This window comes from Erpetoichthys calabaricus, chromosome 18, assembly GCF_900747795.2.
Source record: "Erpetoichthys calabaricus chromosome 18, fErpCal1.3, whole genome shotgun sequence".
Lineage (NCBI taxonomy): Eukaryota > Metazoa > Chordata > Cladistia > Polypteriformes > Polypteridae > Erpetoichthys > Erpetoichthys calabaricus.
In genome coordinates, this window is record NC_041411.2 from 42,959,698 (window position 1) to 42,980,932 (window position 21,235).

General features: G+C 40.9%; 1 protein-coding gene across 1 annotated transcript in view; it reads left to right on the forward strand.

The window, feature by feature from the left end:
* The first annotated feature begins 1,930 nt into the window (after positions 1-1,930).
* The window catches only part of fbxw8 (F-box and WD repeat domain containing 8), a 73,823-nt gene continuing 54,518 nt past the window's right edge, over positions 1,931-21,235 (forward strand). Inside the window, exons 1-3 of the mRNA XM_028824534.2 lie at positions 1,931-2,331; positions 7,714-7,818; positions 8,831-8,995. Coding sequence (XP_028680367.2) covers positions 2,023-2,331; positions 7,714-7,818; positions 8,831-8,995 — 579 coding nt within the window. The 5' untranslated portion in view covers positions 1,931-2,022. The remainder of the gene's footprint in view (positions 2,332-7,713; positions 7,819-8,830; positions 8,996-21,235) is intronic.

Here is a 21,235-nt window from a genome sequence, read left to right on the forward strand (position 1 = left end):
TGCAGTCCATGTGTTCTGCCAGTACTGTATATAATATTGTAATACCGCATTCCATCATGCAAACGAGCAGCTTTAGAGCCAGTGGCAGGTGTGTCTATAAAAACACAAGCAAGCCTGTGTAGTCGCAAAAGGAAGTCTATCTAGTGCAGCAATGGCAAGCAGTCCTTTACATGCTATCAAACTAACTAAAAGAGCCACGGAAAGAGGTTGCATTTAATTTTAGGACTGTAGATCCACATGTTTCATTAGTATGAACCCGAGTATAGCTATGCACACGTTAGTTTCACTAATTAAGCAAATATGCGCTTATTTAGGATGAATGAGGTAAATCGGAGATAACCAACGTGCATACAAAGAGCACATGCAAAATCCAGACACACTCAACGAAAATGATCCAGTGACGCTGTTCACTTTATTTACAATAGTCACCTTTGTTGATATTACATAGCTTTTTCGAAAACCTTGACATATTCTCTTAGATGTGATATTAACACAAATCATGTAGAAATAAACAGTTAAACTAGATTTACTTGACCTTCCTATATTTGCATAAAGACTCGCCCTCTTTGTTACATTGTGCCCAAGAAAGAAAGTTAAAGACTTTCAGTAAAGTCATTTTTTTCCATATGTGTATGTCATGGGTTTTGTGTGTGGTACTGGAAACTAATTTATGGCCCTTTCTTTGTGATACGCTGGCAAATTTGTTATCTAACATACACTACAAAAGCATCTTCTCCATTGCTTCCAATACAATAGAATTATTAATCCTAAAATAAATATACAAGCGTCCTATATTTTAACTACTTGTGTTGAAATAGATAGTATATCAATATTATAGTTAATGTATTCAACTTACATTCAATATACACTTTCATGCACAAATCATTTCCATGATCTTTATAAAAAGTTTGTAAAAATGATAACGAATCAAGTATAACAGACTAACTAAATAGCTTAATAACTCTGTGATGTGTATTTTTTAATACAAAAAGGGTAAAAAATGTTTTATTGACACGAGTATTCCTGGTTTAACATAATATACTGTAGTTAATTTAACAATACATGAAAAATGTTAATTTCACATAAAATACCGTATTACGTTGTTGAAGTACGGATTGATGAAGTGTATTAAGCATAATTTTAATTAACTTTGATTGAAATAATGCTATCATGTGCAACCAATGTACATCTTTTTTTTTTATTTTAACTTAACATGCCTTTGTCAGTGTATATCTTAGAAACCAGTCTCCTGAAGGTCTGAGATCGCGGCGCAGACCATCTTGCCACCCAAAAGAAGATTAATTACAATTCAGCAAAAATCGTAAATCAGCTATTGGATCGGGGAGAACATTCCCCTCACAATAAAGCCATCCGCAAGCTGAAAAAAAAAACGAGTAGTCCTTTAATGCACAGTTGTTACTTCTACAGTAGGTTTAATTGATCTGCACAATCGTTGAAGCTATCCGTTCAAAGTTCAGCGATTGTGCGCATGCTCCTCATGTACGCACAACACAAGAGGCAATCCGCTTGCAAAGACACGCGTCACACATCAGTATGCTTAAAAAAGTCAATCATTAAAAACGGTAAATACATACTATTAGATTGCATAGCAAAACCAAACTTTTCCCGGTTTCTTCGACTATAATTTGTGATGAAGTAGACGACCAGATTTTCTTGCATTACTTCTGCCATCTATCGATAGTTTATCCCAGGTGTGCCAGATGGTCTTATTGCAGACGGGCTCCGTCAAGCTTCGGAAATGCCTATCCGTGATTCATCTGGTAGCCACTCACTGTCAAAAGAAAAAAATAATAATAATAATAATTTTTCTACAGCAGCCTTGTACTTATCGCAAAAATCCGTACCGTATCCAAGTTCATGTGCTGCCAATTTCACTTCGAATTGTATATCAACGCGTTTCCCCGCCGGACGCTTTTGGTGACGGAAAAGGCGGTGCATCACTTCTTGACTCCCCATCTGTTATGGATGTGCTGTAAATAAATATTTGCGGCGCCGTGCGCAATGGAGTTGGAACAATTCAGAGAGCAGTGGAAGAAAGAACTAGCGGTGCAGCGGAGTGCTATCGGTATCGGCCGGAAAGAGGCACGACGGTTTCAAGAAAGTACTCGTCCTGAGGTGTTGAAAACAAACAGAAAATTTAAACATGAGTCGGAGCTCGTTAATGAACAAACTACAGACGCAAAGACGGGAACGGTCTCGTTGCCCGACAGACCCCCGAAAAAGAGGTGGTACCCACACGGAGATCGACCGCAACATCTGCGGAAAGCGCCGCGGGAAGAGCGTTTGCTGGATCGGTTAATCCAAGACTTGGTAATGCAAGAACTAACACATGTTCATTAGAGAATACGCTGTGTCGCTTTTTATTTAAAAATAAAACAAAGTGTCCTTAACCTCTGTTAATGAAAGCCCTATATAAACATTAAGTTAGCTAACACTGAGAGCAGACAACTCCCAGCGCTACCCCGGCCATACTCTACGTTGTTCTCCAGTTAGTACGGTAATTGTACTCAACGATGGGCTTCCGTGACGTCCCGCCCAGGGTTGATTGGTTCTGGTTTTGGCCTTGCAGCCGTTTAAAACTGTTCTAGTTTGTATCACACACATACAGGTTAAGTGCATTTTATTCGTGGCACCTGCCATTCTACCCTGTTGGTTTCCCGAACTATTCAGTGTTTCTCCTTGCATTGTAGTAAAAATTCACTAATTTGGTTTTCGGCTATTTTAATAGACACGTTTAGAACTTTTAAATAAGTACGTACATATTTATGGTTGCATTAGCCAAACAAAATTTTATTTTTGCCTGTGATCAGAACCCATAAGAGTGTGATGGTGGTACAGTTGGTATTATTGTTGGTCTGTTGTGTTCTTGAATGAAAACATTACCTGGCATTTATTTGGTAGCGAATTGGCAGTTCTGAAATGGCCAGTGAGCCAGCATCTTACCCTGAGATTGTGGCTTTCCTGCCTCATGAATGATGGCCCAGCTTCACCCAGGAAGTCTACTGAGAAATGGGTGTCAGTTATAGTGTTGCGGGTTATATCAGAACTGTGTAACTAAGTACTTTTCGGTATACTTTATTCATTTACTTACAGTGCATCCGGAAAGTATTCACAGCGCATTACTTTTTCCACATTTTGTTATGTTACAGCCTTATTCCAAAATGGATTAAATTCATTTTTTTCCTCAGAATTCTACACACAACACCCCATAATGACAACGTGAAAAAAGTTTACCTGAGATTTTTGCAAATTTATTAAAAATAAAAAAAGTGAAAAAGCACATGTACATAAGTATTCACAGCCTTTGCTCAATGCTTTGTCGATGCACCTTTGGCAGCAATTACAGCCTCAAGTCTTTTTGAATATGATGCCACAAGCTTGGCACACCTATCCTTGGCCAGTTTCGCCCATTCCTCTTTGCAGCACCTCTCATGCTCTATTAGGTTGGATGGGAAGCGTCGGTGCACAGCCATTGAACATCTCTGGAGAGATCTTAAAATCGGATTCAAGTCTGGGCTCTGGCTGGGCCACTCAAGGACATTCACAGAGTTGTCCTGAAGCCACTCCTTTGATATCTTGGCTGTGTGCTTAGGGTCGTTGTCCTGCTGAAAGATGAACTGTCGCCCCAGTCTGAGGTCAAGAGCGCTCTGGAGCAGGTTTTCATCCAGGATGTCTCTGTACATTGCTGCAGTCATCTTTCCCTTTATCCTGACTAGTCTCCCAGTCCCTGCCACTGAAAAACATCCCCACAGCATGATGCTGCCACCACCATGCTTCACTGTAGGGATGGTATTGGCCTGGTGATGAGCAGTGCCTGGTTTCCTCCAAACGTGACGCCTGGCATTCACAGACAAGAGTTCAATCTTTGTCTCTTCAGACCAGAGAATTTTCTTTCTCATGGTCTGAGAGTCCTTCAGGTGCCTTTTGGCAAACTCCAGGTGGGCTGCCATGTGCCTTTTACTAAGGAGTGGCTTCCGTCTGGCCACTCTACCATACAGGCCTGATTGGTGGATTGCTGCAGAGATGGTTGTCCCTCTGAAAGGTTCTCCTCTCTCCACAGAGGACCTCTGGAGCTCTGACAGAGTGACCATTGGGTTCTCGGTCACCTCCCTGACTAAGGCCCTTCTCCCCCGATCGCTCAGTTTAGATGGCCGGCCAGCTCTAGGAAGAGTCCTGGTGGTTTCGAACTTCTTCCACTTACGGATGATGGAGGCCACGGTGCTCATTGGGACCTTCAAAGCAGCAGAAATTTTTCTGTAACCTTCCCCAGATTTGTGCCTCGAGACAATCCTGTCTCGGAGGTCTACAGACAATTCCTTTGACTTCATGCTTGGTTTGTGCTCTGACATGAACTATCAACTGTGGGACCTTATGTAGACAGGTGTGTGCCTTTCCAAATCATGTCCAACCAACTGAATTTAACACGGGTAGACTGCAATTAAGCTGCAGAAACATCTCAAGGATGATCAGGGGAAACAGGATGCGCCTGAGCTCAATTTTGAGCTTCATGGCAAAGGCTGTGAATACTTATGTACATGTGCTTTCTCAATTTTTTTATTTTTAAAAATTTGCAAAAATCTCAAGTAAACTTTTTTCACGTTGTCATTATGGGGTGTTGTGTGTAGAATTCTGAGGAAAAAAATGAATTTAATCCATTTTGGAATAAGGCTGTAACATAACAAAATGTGGAAAAAGTGATGCGCTGTGAATACTTTCCGGATGCACTGTATAAATTGCACATAATTAAAGCATTCCGGCCGTGGATCAATTCCTGCTTTTCCTAGTGACTTGGCTTTTGTTGATGGTCATTACAAAATACAGTTTTAGAGGACGGCTGTATTTGTTTAAATTCATGCAAGTAATTAGTAAGAAGAATTGCAATTTTGGGTGTAAATATAATTTCACCCTGCAACACATCCTTTCAAAATGGTAGCTTCAATCATATTTGAGTGTAACACTTTGATCTGCAATCTTGTACAGTTACAGTACAGTTAATACAAAGTTTTAGTGGGTTTGCATCAAAAGCAACACACACTGAATCATGGCTTACTTTTTTTTTAACATTACATACAACATTGCTGTTTCATTTACATGGCTAGTGGAATGAACTGAATGTTGTCAGTATTATACAGAAATGAACAGCTGAAAAGAAATAATATGGAGGATTATGTACAGTGTCCACCTCCTCTGTGTTCTGCCTGTGGGGGACCCCTTTACTGAGCTGCACAATCATTTAAACTTAAGGCATTCCATTGCTCCTGGCTATTGTTCTACCCAAGTGGGCCAGTCTGTTGTCCTGGCAGTTCTCTGCTTCTCCTTTACGAACCGGAGTGTAGTGGTACATCATGGTCTGACCTCGAAGGGGACACCTTAATTCTCCACAGGTTTGCATGTATTTTATCACAAAGCCACCCTTGCCCCAACCCCGTCCTTTGAAGTTTTTACACAGTATATGAAAGCTCTTGTCAGTCCAATCTTATACCACATTGCAAGGAGTAAGAAGAAGCCAAAAGAGTGTCTGCGTGGGTTTCCTCCGGGCGCTCCGGTTTCCTCCCACAGTCCAAAGACATGCAGGTTAGGTGGATTGGCGATTCTAAATTGGCCCTAGTGTGTGCTTGGTGTGTGGGTGTGTTTGTGTGTGTCCTGCGGTGGGTTGGCACCTTGCCCAGGATTGGTTCCTGCCTTGTGCCCTGTGTTGGCTGGGATTGGCTCCAGCAGACCCCCGTGACCCTGTGTTCGGAATCAGCAGGTTGGAAAATGGATGGATGGATGGATGTTTGTACCCAAGGAAGCCACTTGTTGACCACGGCCTCTCTGAGCTGCGCCAGACTTTCCTTTGTCCACATCTCATCTTCCTCGCCACCTCATCTTTTTTTCCTGTGCTGGGCATTATCCCCTTTTCTCTCACCATCTGCCCCATTTCTGTACAGCCTCTGCTTAGTCAATGGCTCTCATTTTGCTTTCAGCATTCCTGCATATGAGCTGCAAGCCCCATTTCTCCACATGATCACAGATGTGTCGGAAAAAGGATGTGCTGCCTAAGAATACACCAATCACTACAGCTTTATTACCTTTAGATAGCAAGGAATTAAAGAACGGGGTGGCTAATGATCTTTTTTTTCTGTAATGTCACCAAATTTCAATCAAGTCAGTCAAAGTGTTGTTGAGATTTTGAGGGTAATTTGTTTATCTATAGTAGATACTTAGTTATCAGATCATATAGATTTATATTTCTTGGTTACTTATTCATTAATATTCTTGCCTAATCTTATTTGTTTTTCTGTTTTTGTAGCTTTATCTTTGACATCTTGTGAAGCACTTAGTTTTTATGAAATTGTCCTACAGAAATAAGTGTTGTTGGTACTGGCCTAGATGGACCATCCTGCCAAATGTCAGCTTTTTAACTACTGTAAACCAGAAATAGATAGATAGATAGATAGATTCTTTATCTATAATATATCTGTAATATATGTTACAATAAAAGATTACATCTTGCCTGAAGAAGGGGCCTGAGTTGCCTCGAAAGCTTGCATATTGTAATCTTTCTAGTTAGCCAATAAAAGGTGTCATTTTGCTTGGCTTTTCTCTACAATAAAAACCCAATAAATCTACTCAGTTTGTAGTTCACGCTAAAGTAATTGGATAATAAAATGGTCCACGATTGCATACATTGCCTCAACCTCTCTCCCACTGGCAGAAATTAGGAAACTTGGTTGTAATGAATTAAGCAACATGTATGAATGGAGGATAAATCAAACTCTTATGTAGAAAAAACAGTGATAGGAGAAGATAAGGCCAGCTTCAGTCAAAGGAGAATGTAGTGGGGAATGTGCTTAGGCAGGACCAGGAGACCAGGACTGTAGGCACATTAAAGGGAGTGCAGGAACACTTTACCCTGTTATAGAAATCTCTAGTTTTGTGTCCATGGAGCAAATGAAACACTCCCTGACCACAGAGGTTGACCCTAGAGAAAAGGGTTTACAGCTGACCCTTGGCTTGTTAGCCATATAAGCTTGGAGGACAGGTAGAAAGCAAGAACTCAACTGTCCAAAAGAAGAGACCCTGATTATTGTGAAGAACAAAGTATGGTAGGCTAGGCAGGAGTTCTTAGTATGGTACTGAGGTGGGAAATGGACCAGCTTTCCCACCTTATAGAATGGTGACTGTATTTGCATCAAATTTTGTTTAATTTGGTAATTTGTTATACTTGTGTTTATCTTTGCAATGTGTGTGTTATTTTATAATAAACACTCTTAAGGTAAACCCACAAGAGAAAATAAAAACTCAGTTTTGGCAGCTTTCCTTGAGGAAATAAAACCGTTTGACTTAGAACAGACAAGCGAACTTTGCTTGTTTAGCTACCTGACAACCGTCTGTCACTGTAATAAAATCATCCAAGGTAAGGTGAATAAGCAGGCAGATCGTTCCACAGCTGTGGGGTCCTATAAGTAAAAGCTCAACCTCCCACTGTTATTTTATTAATCCTTGAAATCTTTAGGTTGGCATCTTGATGTTAACGTTTGCTGTGGTTTGTAAGAAACAATAAGTTTGGAAAGTAACCAAAGTTTTGGGGTTGTTAAGGTTTTATATATCAGAAGGTGGATTTTGAAATCTGTTTTGTGCTTAACTGGAAGCCAATGGAAAGATATTCATATTCAATATTTTTTTATCTCTTTGCTCCTCTCCCCACAGAATGAAATTAATGAGATACCATTTTTTGACATGGATTTGCCATATGAATTAGCCCTGAAAATATTTCAGCATTTGAACACAACTGAGCTTGGAAGGTGTGCCCAGGTAAGAGGGGAAAAAAAAAACAGATTCCCTCCTGAAATGCTGATAACACTTGTTAACACAATTTATGTACTGCAAAAAATGCCTCAGGTATTTGTTTACTTTTATGTAACAATACCTAAACATACACTTCTTTGGTTCTTCATAACACTTTAAAGGCATCAGTAAAGTGTTTATTCATCTCTGCAATGTGACCCACTAATAAAACTTCACTTTGGAGGGGTCTGAGGTGGCTTAACTGAGGCACATTTCTCTTGATATTACATAATTAGTTAAAAGACCTGTTAATCCTTCATGTTAACTAGTCTCTTTACCATAAAAATCTTGTCAATATTCCACACTGCACAGGGATAAATAAAGTATCTCCTGGTATTTTTTTATGTTATGAAGACCACAAGAGGCCTTTGTTAATGTCTTGTTACATAAGAGTAAATGCGTGATAAATGCATTTTTGCAGTACCTAAAACTAAAGTGTTTCAAAAATACTAAATGGTTTGAGGGCCTTGAGTTTCCATAACCTGAGAGAGACGAAGGAACTTTTGTTTTTTTGGTGGCTGAACTACCATGACTATTGCCTAGCAGTAAAGTTATATTCATTCATTGTAGTAGTTATTTTCTTTTAGTCATTAAAGTAGTTATTTTCTTTTAGTCATTAAATATTTTATTTATTTATTATTATACTTTATTAATCCCAAAGGAAATGACTTGGTTTTTCACATACCCATTGGGGTCAGAACGCAGGGTCAGCCATTGTACAGCACCCCTGGAGCAATTGAAGGTTAAGGGCCTTGCTCAAGGGCCCAACAGAGTAGCATCTCTTTTGGCAGTGACGGGGATTTGAACTGGCAACCTTCGGGATACCAGCGCAGATCCTTAGCCTCAGAGCCACCGCCGGTTGTTATATCAGATATTAATGTGTATCTGTAAAGACTGTTGATAAATAACTCGTACTTCTGCTGGTACAAACCAGCGAGCCCATGTAAGTATGTTTACTAGATTTCTCTTATTGACCTAGGTGAGTAAGGCTTGGAAGATACTTGCTGAAGATGAGCTGCTTTGGTACAGACACTGCCTGAAGGAAGGACATTTGATTGGGTCAAGTATATCAGACTCGCCCTGCTGGAAAAGTACCTTGCGTGATTGTCGGCAGATGGAACACACGATGCGGACTAATTGGAAGGTGTGCAATGCTTCTTCTGTATTAGAGATTTATAGCTATTGAAGTGACTGTACCATAATTTAGTTGTGTCCTTGTCTTGTATTAGAATATGATTATTATAGCATTTGCTCTTCCACTTAACAAAAAAGCTCAAAATTACAATTCTTTGCATCCCTGTAACTTTCTTTTTTCTCCATCTAACCTTTTAATAACACCAAATTTAGTGGCAAATGACATCCATGTATTAATTTTGTGGAATTGCTTTGTCTCTTGTAGTCTACACCTATTTTGTGTGTATCAGATGCTCTGGTAGAAATTTAATTAATATAAATAATCACCCCGAAGAACCAGGCAGGAGGAGGCCAGTCATTTCTCTTTATTTCTTTTTGCAAAAAGGGAGATCCCTGCAGCTAACAGATTAGCAGAGTAGATAGTTGCAGAACAAAGAAACATAGATAGATAGATAGATAGATACTTTATTAATCCCAATGGGAAATTCACATTCTTCAGCAGCAGCATACTGATACAATAAATAATATTAAATTAAAGAATGATAATAATACAGGTGAAAAAAACAGACAATAACTATGTATAATGTTAAATATTAACGTTTACCCCCCCTGGTGGAATTAAAGAGTCGCATAGTTTGGGGGAGGAACGATCTCCTCAATCTGTCTGTGGAGCAGGACAGTGACAGCAGTCTGTCGCTGAAGCTGCTCTTCTGTCTGGAGATGATACTATTAAGTGGATGCAGTGGATTCTCCATAATTGATAGGAGCCTGCTGAGCGCCCTTCGCTCTGCAACAGATGTTAAACTGTCCAGCTCCATGCCAACAATAGAGCCTGCCTTCCTCACCAGTTTGTCCAGGCGTGAGGCGTCTTTCCTCTTAATGCTGCCTCCCCAGCACACCACTGCGTAGAAGAGGGCGCTCGCCACAACTGTTTGATAGAACATCTGCAGCATCTTATTGCAGATGTTGAAGGAAGCCAGCCTTCTAAGGAAGTATAACCGGCTTTGTCCTTTCTTGCACAGCGCATCAGTATTGGCAGTCCAGTCTAATTTATCATCCAGCTGCACTCCCAGATATTTATAGGTCTGCACCATCTGCACACAGTCACCTTTGATGATCACTGGGTCTATGAGGGGTCTGGGCCTCCTAAAATCCACCACCAGCTCCTTGGTTTTGCTGGTGTTCAGGTGTAGGTGGTTTGAGTCGGACCATTTAACAAAGTCATTGATTAGGTCCCTATACTCCTCCTCCAGCCCATTCCTGATACAGCCCACGATAGCAGTGTCATCAGCGAACTTTTGCACATGGCAGGACTCCGAGTTGTATTGGAAGTCCGATGTATATAGGCTGAACAGGACCGGAGAAAGTACAGTCCCTTGTGGCGCTCCTGTGTTGCTGACCACAATGTCAGACGTGCAGTTCCCAAGACGCACATACTGAGGTCTGTCTTTAAGATAGTCCACGATCCATGCCACTAGGTATGAATCTAATCCCATCTCTGTCAGCTTGTCCCTAAGGAGCAGAGGTTGGATTGTGTTGAAGGCGCTAGAGAAGTCTAGAAACATAATTCTTACAGCACCACTGCCTCTGTCCAAGTGAGAGAGGGATCGGTGTAGCATATAGATGATGGCATCTTCTGCTCCCACCTTCTCCTGATATGCAAACTGCAGAGGGTCAAGGGCGTGTTGAACCTGTGGCCTAAGGTGGTGAAGCAGCAGCCTCTCCATGGTCTTCATCACATGTGATGTCAGAGCAACAGGCCGAAAGTCATTCAGCTCACTAGGACGTGATACCTTTGGGACTGGGGTGATACAAGATGTTTTCCAAAGCCTCGGGACTCTCCCCTGTTCCAGGCTCAGGTTGAAGATGCGCTGTAGAGGACCCCCCAGCTCCGATGCACAGACCTTCAGCAGTCGTGGCGATACTCCATCTGGACCTGCTGCTTTGCTGGCACGAAGTCTCCTCAGCTCTCTGCTCACTTGCGCTGTTGTTATTATGGGTGGGGATGTTTTTCCTATGCTGGTATCAGCAGAAGGATGTGTGGAGGGTGCAGTACTCCGAGGTGAGAGTGAGAGTGGGTTAGGGTGGTCAAACCTGTTAAAAAAGTTGTTCATTTGGTTTGCTCTCTTCACGTCTCTCTCAATGGTGGTACCCCGCTTCGAGCTGCAGCCAGTGATGATCTTCATCCCATCCCACACTTCCTTCATGCTGTTATTCTGCAACTTCTGCTCCAGCTTTCTCCTGTACTGCTCCTTCGCCGCCCTGAGTTGGACTCGGAGTTCCTTCTGCACGCGCTTGAGCTCATGCTGATCACCGTCTTTAAAAGCCCTTTTCTTCTGATTCAAAAGGCCCTTGATGTTACTTGTAATCCATGGCTTGTTGTTAGCATAGCAGCGTACTGTTCTTACAGGAACTACAATGTCCATACAGAAGTTGATGTAGTCAGTAGTGCAGTCAACAACTTCCTCAATGTTCTCATTATGAGATCCCTGCAGGATATCCCAGTCTGTAGTTCCAAAAAGTTCTCTCAGAGTATTCTCAGCCTCCAGAGTCTGATTCAGCTTATGCAACAGATTTGCACATGTCAGTTATGATATAAAAGAATGTATCTTATTGGCTACAAAAATAAGGCACCTTGATCACAAAGTATAAGGCTTCACTGATTTGTTAAACCACAAAACCCACAAGCTGTACACTTTTATATCCTTTATTGTAATTGGTTAAAGTTCATTCCCCATTCAGGGCCCACAAACCTTCACAGTTTCCTGTGTTTGTGCTGTTTAACCTGTTTAACTGTTTAGGCTGAAGGCACCTCACACGGGCACGCGCAACTGCTGTTTTCCCTTATCAGCTTGAGGTCTGCATGTATGAAATTTATTGTCTTGTTTGCTATCCAAAGCTATGTGTGCAGCGTCTGGCTTTGTCGGACCAGACCTCCTTCGGTGTCTCAGAAGTTTAAGTAGGGATTTCTAGTCTCTCTGCATTTTAGGACATTCTGCACAGCCAAAATGTTTAAACATACAAAGTTTATGATTTATTTCACAATACAAAGCAGGAAGCAATCATGAATGTGCTGCTGTATGATTGCAAGGTACACTCGCTTTCACCTACCCTGGACCAAAATAGAGCCTCCAGTTATCTGTACAACATTTTCTAGATTGTAGGAGCGGAAACCATGCCAACATAGTGGGAATGTGCAGATTTCACTCAGAGATTACCTGCCTGATTTTACAAACCACCACACTACCATACTACACTACATTTAACTGAATCTGCCTGATTTAGGTGTATATTCTGTACCTTCAAAACTATATTTAGGTGTCCACTGTTCTTTGAAAATTTGAGGCAGGATGAAATGCACAAGCGTCCCTTAATTTCCCACAGCTTTTTTTCTTTTTAAGTACAAAACACACACAGTAGCTTCTTCTTTCCTAGCATTTGTCCCACGCTAATGCAGGGACTGGTGCTTTCAAAGCCTTCCTCCACGTCTTACAATCTAGGGCATCTTCCAGGTCAACATTAATCTGTTGCATATTCTCCTTGATTCTGTCAAGCCATCGCTTTTTGGTTCTTCCACATGGTCGGTTGCTGTCTGGGCTGAGTTGAAGGGTGATTTTGACCACTGTCCTCTGCATTCTTCTCCTAATGTCCATGTTCATGGCGTGATCCTACCTTGTGAGTCTGAGAGGCCATCGGAGCATCTAAATCTCCATCGTATGGAGCACGTGTTTTTGCTGTGTGGTGGCTGGTCAGCATTCAACACTGTAGAGAGCCACTGGACAAACGACGGTATTGTACACTTTTGCCTTGATGTAATTCGGAATCCATTGATCGCACAAGATGCCCGTGACTTGTCGGCACTTGAGCCTTGCCGCAGCAAAGCGTGCACGGGTGTCAGGGAGGGTGCTACCTTCGGTGCTTACACAGGAGTCCATGTATTTGAACTCGGTGATCTTCTTCAGGTTGTGGCCATCTACTCGTATTGTTCCCACTGTCTGCAGGCCTCTTTCGAGGTATTCAGTCTTCTTGAGGTTTAGTCGTAGGCTGTTTTCATCTAGCCCAGGGGTGGACAGATTCAGTCCTGGAGGGCCGCAGTGGTTGCAGGTTTTTGTTCCAACCCAGTTGCTTAATTAAAAACCAATCCTTGTCAATTATTTAATTGCATGGCTTGTTAGTGCTTTAACTCTGCCATGTCAGGTCATTCTCATATCCTAGATTTATTTTCCTTTCTAAGGATATCATCCAAATGATTTGAAGTCTAAAACAGATGAGTAATTCTCAGTGCTTCACTTTTTTCTCTTCACTTTCCTTCCAAGTATTTAATTAAACCAAATAGTGTATGATAAATACAAACAGGTGTAAATGAAAACAAGCTAAATGGAGAAATGCTGGTCTCTTGTCATTTGCATGGTATTGCTAATTAGGAGCAATTAAAAACCAAGAATACAGCTGTTTAAGACTAAAATAAGCAATAAGGGTTCAAAATCTTAATGAGCGAGACAACTAAAGTGAAGCTGAAGTGTTACTTGAGCAATAAGTGCTTCTTATTAAGCAATTGGGTTGGAGCAAAAACCTGCAGCCACTGCGGCCCTCTAGGACTGAATCTGCCCACCCCTGATCAAGCCGATCTTTCTACCGCTGTGTCTGCCACTTTGGGGTGGGGTCTTGTTTCCTCCGTGATAATAACGTCTGCGTACACTGTCTATACATAGGATGAAGAGCAGGGGTGATAGTGCAGAGCCTTGGTGGACACATACTTGGATTGGAAAAGGGCAGTGAGGCTCCAACGGGACATCATACTGTACTCTTTATCGTAAAGTAGCTGGATCCAAGCTTCTGGTACGCCATGTTCTCGGAGGGTTCTCCAGATCAGGGCATGTGGTACTCTGTCAAAGGCCTTCTCCAAGTCCAGGAATGTGATATGGATGGTATTATTTTTTTCCCAATGTTGTTCCATGAGCAGACAGACAGCGTGGATGGCATCGATGGTTCCACATCCTTTCATGAAGCTGCTTTGGTTGGGGCTAATGATTACAAGATTTCTGGGGTGATGTTTGAGGATGCATTCAAAGATCTTCATGGTGTGGCATAGAAGGCGTGTGGGACAGTACTTTCCACAGTCGTCGACGTTGCCCTTTCCTTTCCAAATTGGAACTGTAGTGCTGGTTGTCCAGACTTTGGGTACCATCTCTTCATCAATGATCCTGTTGAAGAGTGTTGTTAGTAATTCCACACCTTTACACCCGAGTAAATTCCAGACTTCAGTTGGGATGTCGTTCGGCCAGTAGCCTTGTCATTTTACATTTGTTTAATCGCCACCTCTGTATCTGTAGTGGTTGTCGGGCAAATGGGGCTGAAGACTGGGTCACCAAGTGGAATAAGCGGGTTTTAAATCATTTTGAAGTAATCCTTCCATCACTGGTTCCCGTCCTTGATACTCTGAAATTGTCCAATATCCTGGGTTGATCGGTAGCTGGCTTTTGCTATCCAATAGATCTTATTTATGCCTCCGGGTGTGTTGAGGTCTTCATACAGGTTGTTGTATTTCTTAGCTTTTGCTTTGGCCACTATCCTGTTTCGCTGAGGTCTTGAATTCCAGTCGGTGGTAATCTTGGGTGAGGCAGGTTCACTGTCTGGTTTTATATGCCGCTTTCTTCTTTTTTAGGACCGCTTGAACTTTATTGTTCCACCACCACATCTGCTTGTCTAACTTTTTTTCCGGCCTTTATTTTCCCTAGAGTTTTGTCAGTGATGTCGTAAATTTGCTGGACCAAACCTTGCCACATAGAATCTGATGGTAGCTTTGGATCGACTGTGAGCGACTGGAGAGCATCTGCAAATTGGGTCTTATGTTCTAGTAGCTTCCACCATTTATTCCACTTGATGTCAACCACATCTGGTTTGGGCCTCCGCTTGATCTGTAGTTTCATATCCAAGACAAGAATGCGGCGCAATGCAGTCTGACAGGGTTACCTTTGCATCTACAGTCAGCTTCAGGTCTCATCTTTGGATTAGCCAATAATTGATCTGCAAGGAGTGACTGCCATTGGCGTAGGTGATAAGGTGACTGGCTTGTTTCTTGTAAAGGGTGTTGACTATGGTGAGCTCATGCATTTCAGCGCGATCCAAGATGTGATGGCTATCATTATTCCATTCTTCCTATCCTTGCCCTCCATGCTGTTGTGCATAGCTGCCACACTCACATGGCCATTTAAGTCACTGCTGGATGAGGATGTGTTCTTCTGTGCCAACCACTTGTAGATGGATGTTGACAGAATCCCAGAAAGTTTATTTTTCCTCCTCTTAGCATCTGGTCTGCAGCATTTATCCTGAGATTATTCGCAAGGTTGTTGAACTGGATTTGATCTTGATTGACCTCAGCCTCTCCAATATTTGCGCAACTTCAATGATGTCAGATGTTCGTTGATGACTATAACTACTCCCTTTCGACTCTGTATTTGGCCATTGTAGTAAAATTTGTAGCCTTCGTCAATTTCTTTTGCTTCTGCTCCTTTCCATTTCGTTTCTTGGATGCAGTCAATGTCCACTAGCCTGCGTTTGAGGACATTAGCCACTTCGCGGTTGTGACCAATGAGCGTGCCGACATTGATGGTAGCCAAATGTGAGTGTTGGACTAGCTTCTTTGGCCTGCTTTGTCCAACAGCAGGTAGACCTTGTGACTTAGTCACACTGCGCGGGTTAGGGCAGGGACACCCAAGAGTTCCAGAATAAGTGTTGAGAAGACATTAAAGCCATGAGGTGAGACTAGAAAATACCAACTGATTTGTCGCTTTACTTGATGTTGGCCCTCCATTGTTAGCAAAGGTCCATGGACCTTGTTGTCCAGTCAGCACAACGGGGAGGTAATGGTAGGATTTGGCTGACCAAAACACGCTTGGTAGCACATAGCCACTTTTTCATAAAGTATGTTTTTCAGGGACCCTTTTTTCATTCTGAATTTATTATAACCAGTCTTAGAGATCAACTCTGGTATCCTTCTATTCTTCAGTTTCTTTTAATGGAAAATAGAGTATATGAGAATTTGTCCCCTTAGAAGTGTCTTCATTGTCTTCTAAAGTTCTCCGCAGATATCTCTAGAGATGTATTGGTTTCTAAGAATAGATCAGTTTATGAGAAGATTAATTGTATAAATTCTTCATCTGCTAGCAATAATGGATTAAGTTGGAGTGGTATGAATAAGAGGAGTGTGGTCAGAGGTAACATCAGTGTTCTATCTACGAAATACAAGCAAATAGCAAACTACTAACAATCAAAAGAGTAATCAGTCCATGAAGTAGTACAGTATACTGTATACTTATAATTCCTAATAAACATTGAGATAACCACTGCATTTTTATATATAGTGGTTACTTTTAATGGAGTCTTATCTAGATCAAGGTTCATTACTCAGTTGAAGGCTCCCACCCTCAAGAGAATTCACAGTTTATTAAACTTCAAAAATGTCTTTTTCCAAAGCATATTTTAAGGAGTGACCAGCATATAGACTTTTTTTTTTTTTGTAAACAGTTTTGACAGAGTATCAGTACATAATATGCAAAGTTCTATATAAAGTGAAAGTTGATTTACAGTAATCCCTCTTCCATCGCGGGGGTTGCGTTCCAGAGCCACCCGCGAAATAAGAAAATCCGCGAAGTAGAAACCATATGTTTATATGGTTATTTTTATATTGTCATGCTTGGGTCACAGATTTGCGCAGAAACACAGGATGTTGTAGAGAGACAGGAACGTTATTCAAACACTGCAAACAAACATTTGTCTCTTTTTCAAAAGTTTAAACTGTGCTCCATGACAAGACAGAGATGACAGTTCTGCCTCACAATTAAAAGAATGCAAACATATCTTCCCCTTCAAAGGAGTGCGCATCAGGAGCACAGACTGTCAGAAAGAGAGAGGAAAGCAAACAAATTAATAGGGCTGTTTGGCTTTTAAGTATACGAAGCACCGCCGGTACAAAGCTGTTGAAGGCGGCAGCTCACACCCCCTCCGTCAGGAGCAGAGAGAGAGAGAGATAGAGAGAGACAGAGAAAAACAAACAATCAAAAATCAATACGTGCCCTTCAAGCTTTTAAGTATGCGAAGCACCATGCAGCATGTCGCTTCACGAAGCAGCTGCACAGAAGGTAGCAACGTGAAGATAATCTTTTAGCATTTTTAGACGAGCGTCCGTATCGTCTAGGTGTGCGAACAGCCCCCCTGCTCAATCCCCCTACGTCAGGATCAGAGAAAGTCAGCGCAAGAGAGAGAGAAAAGTAAGTTGGGTAGCTTCTCAGCCATCTGCCAATAGCGTCCCTTGTATGAAATCAACTGGGCAAACCAACTGAGGAAGCATGTACCAGAAATTAAAAGACCCATTGTCCGCAGAAATCCGTGAACCAGCAAAAAATCCGCGATATATATTTAAATATGCTTACATATAAAATCCACGATAGAGTGAAGCCGCGAAAGGCGAAGCGCGATATAGCGAGGGATCACTGTATTTACAATGTCTTTAATGCTTTTTGAGTGATTATCATTTGTGCCCCATTATATATTTCTTAACTAAATATATAACAATTCCCAACGTTCACAAACCTGCTTAATCAAATTTAGAGTTGTGGGTGGCATTAGATTATGGGTGCATGAAGGAAACTAATCCTGGTTGGGCCCATTCGTGCACAAGGCCACAGTCACAATTAGTCAGTTCAGAATTCCCATTAACTTAGCATGCTTATCTTTATAATGCTGCCAAAAAACAGATGGACATTGGACATATTTTCTAATTCAGCATCAGCCAGGTATGGGATTTGACCTCCGGTTGCTGGTTTTATGATGTACCACCATGGCATTTTAGGTGAAAATACTAAATAATCATTGTTTGATATATATTTCTGTACATGAAATCTTAAAAGCAGTTTGTTTTGTTGTCTATTGTTTTTTCTGGAAAATTTATTTGCATAGGATATTCTGGTTTTCAGACATCTCTTTTGCAAAGATTTAAATCAAGGTGTATTTTTGAATATAGAAAACAAATTGCAATGGCAGAAACAGCCATAATTCTTGCCACACATTTGCTAATTACTTTTGGGGCCTCAGCGACTGCTGGTTTTAGGCATTATAATAATATGATTATTGTTCCTGGGTGTAATTAGATTCTTGACCTAATTTAATCCTTTTGATTTCCTGTTTCTTTATTTAGCCTGAAAATTACTTCAGCGTCTGTTTTGAATATTAAAAAAACATTTTGACAGAGCAGGGGTTTTGAACAGAAATATTTTCTTGTTTTGTAAACTTGGCCTATTAATTTTTTCTATCTCTAGTGATATTTTCTTTTTCAGTTATAGTATGTGCTTTATTAGGGAAAGTGCCCCTAAGGGGCATTCTTGTGACTGTATGCAGATAAGTTGCCCATCATGGTGTGGGATTTACACAGTGAAATTTTCGTTTGAGGCCAAAATTTCTCCTATGGTGTTTTTTAGTGGCCATATTAAATAGTTTCCTGTGCCCTCCATCTCTTTATTTATTTATTTTTTTTAAAGAACTATGTATACGTAGATGACAATGCTAGTCACATACTGTATAGGATGTATGGAACTATGCCTTGTATGTTCCAGATTGAAGACATGGAAGAAACATTTTTGATTTTCTTTTCTGATATTCTTTGTACTGTCTTTTTATTGTCACTATTGTCATTGGCTTTTGTTTAATCATATTTTTATAGTTTTATACACACAACAACTGATGATAGTTTAAAAATGCATTTGGTTTGTATCATTTCATTTTAATATGTCCCAAGGGGTTTCTATTTTTTTTATTTTTTTTAATTTTAATGAATTGGGCAGGTAATTGTTGTATTTGCTAAAGCATAATATTACTCCTTTGGCTTTTGTTATGCAAGAAACCATAAATACAATTATACTTAAGAAAATAAAAACAAAGTGTATTCATATGGACATGAATGAGTAAGTGCAAAAGAAGTGGGGCTCATTAATTTAATTTCCAGTGTGCTGTTTGTCAGTGGCTAAAGAATAACATATTATTGCTTTATCCTTTGTTTCTGTGAATACTTTGTGACGATGTGCACTGTGAAGGGCAAATCATTCATCCATCCATTTTCCAACCCGCTGAATCCGAACACAGGGTCACGGGGGTCTGCTGGAGCCAATCCCAGCCAACACAGGGCATAAGGCAGGGAACCAATCCCGGGCAGGGTGCCAACCCACCGTAGGACACACACAAACACACCCACACACCAAGCACACACTAGGGCCAATTTAGAATCACCAATCCACCTAACCTGCATGTCTTTGGACTGTGGGAGGAAACCGGAGCGCCCGGAGGAAACCCACGCAGACACGGGGAGAACATGCAAACTCCACGCAGGGAGGACCCGGGAAGCGAACCCAGGTCCCCAGATCACCCAACTGCAAGGCAGCAGCGCTACCCACTGTGCCACCGTGCCGCCCAGGGCAAATCATAAAGTACTATAAAACACAAGTCAATATACTGAATAAATAGCCTAAATATAACTGAGGCATATTGTTTGTATGCTAAAAAATTTACAAAAATGTCATACGGAATCAAAACCACTGCAGTTTGCTTTAAAGGGTTGTAATTAAGTGATTTGTAAATAAATGTGTGAGAACAAATTTTGTGGTCCTGTTATACTGCGTTATGTGGTGAGCTCTCTCATTGTCAGTAAGGTCAGACAACAGGGATGAAGGCAACCTAACTGAGAGATTTTACTGCAGAAATAAAGTGTCACCTCACTCTGGGCTCTGGTAAAATAATTGTCTGCTTTTGGGGTTGCTTGTTCCTATCCTATATCAGTTCTGTCAGCTCTTCAGCATCTGTGTTCTGAATGTTCTTTTATTTTTTAATTTGAACTTCCTTAATCATCTCAACTTGCTTTCCAAGAATAAAAAGGAATAAAGTTCAGTTGTGTTCAGTTTAAGGTGTTTTGATATTCTAATGAATAACTGAAATATATGTTGCTTGTAATTAATAGAACACATTGTTTCTGTCATAATCACTGAAACAGATTTCTGTGTTTGAAGTTGTGAAAGATTTTGATTGAAAGCATAAAAATTGTAGCAAGACTAAATTTATCCCGGATGTGATCTTTGCCCCTATCTATGAAAGAAAGCAGATTATTTGCACATAAATGGGAAGGAGAGGCAGGGAGCATGGTGTCATTTTGCACAGTAATGGTTTAAGCCCATTGATATTTTGAATTACTTAACCCTGTAATAGAATCAAACGAAACAATGTAAAGGTTTTGGCCACTTTGTGGGTGAATCCCATTTGAAAGGCACACCTGTTAAGTAAATGACGCAAAAATCATTGACAAGGTGGTAACATGGACTTCATGAGTCAGTTGTCTTCTCAACTGCGCCTGGAGAAATGCTGCCACACAGTTGCCTTTTCCTAACTGAAGTGCTGAATTCTGGGTGTTGTCTCTTATATCTGGTGGTCAGGTACGAAGAAGCAAGAGTTTTGTTGTGTCCAAGGGTGTGATATAAAGTTCTTCTATCTGTCTGTCATTGACTTTGAAGGCAAAATGGAAGAGGGTGTTAGTGACTTCTCCAGCCAGAGGCAAATTATAAGTCAAGTCAAAACCCTGAAGATGTTCCCTACGTGGGTATGTCAAATGCTCAAAAAGCCATCTACATTCTTCTAATGTTGATTAGCACAGGCAAGTAAAATTTTCACAGAACTCTATACTTGTGACAAAAATGGCCCTATAAACCTTAATATTTTTGTTTTTGCATTACACAAATTTTAGGTTGTGTGAGTTATAATAGAGTTGCCGCCTCTGTTGTAGTGGCACACAAAGTGAAAGGCCCAATATAGAACAATAATTCATTGCTTGGGAAGACATTCTCCATGTTTTACAAGTAACTGATCAGTTTTGTACGTAAGTTAATTTACTTCATTCCTAAGTGGGTGGTTAATGTTGGTTGTCTGTTGCCAGTTATCAGTTTTGTCTAAGTGAGGCAAGCTTCCACAGCTGATGTATAGTTTAGTTTGTATGATTGATTTTTAACAATGCAAATACCATGCTGAGAATGTTTTGGAAAAACGTTTTTGCATATTCTGATTTTCTGCTTTGCATAACAGCATCAGGTCACAGTAAGTGTCATGCTTATAGTGTGCCCAAAAATTGATCATGGTGTGTTTTTTTTTCTGTTTTCCTTGTTTATTCAAGGCCCAGAAACTAAAACAACCCCTGTTAATATACAGGTGTGCTTGA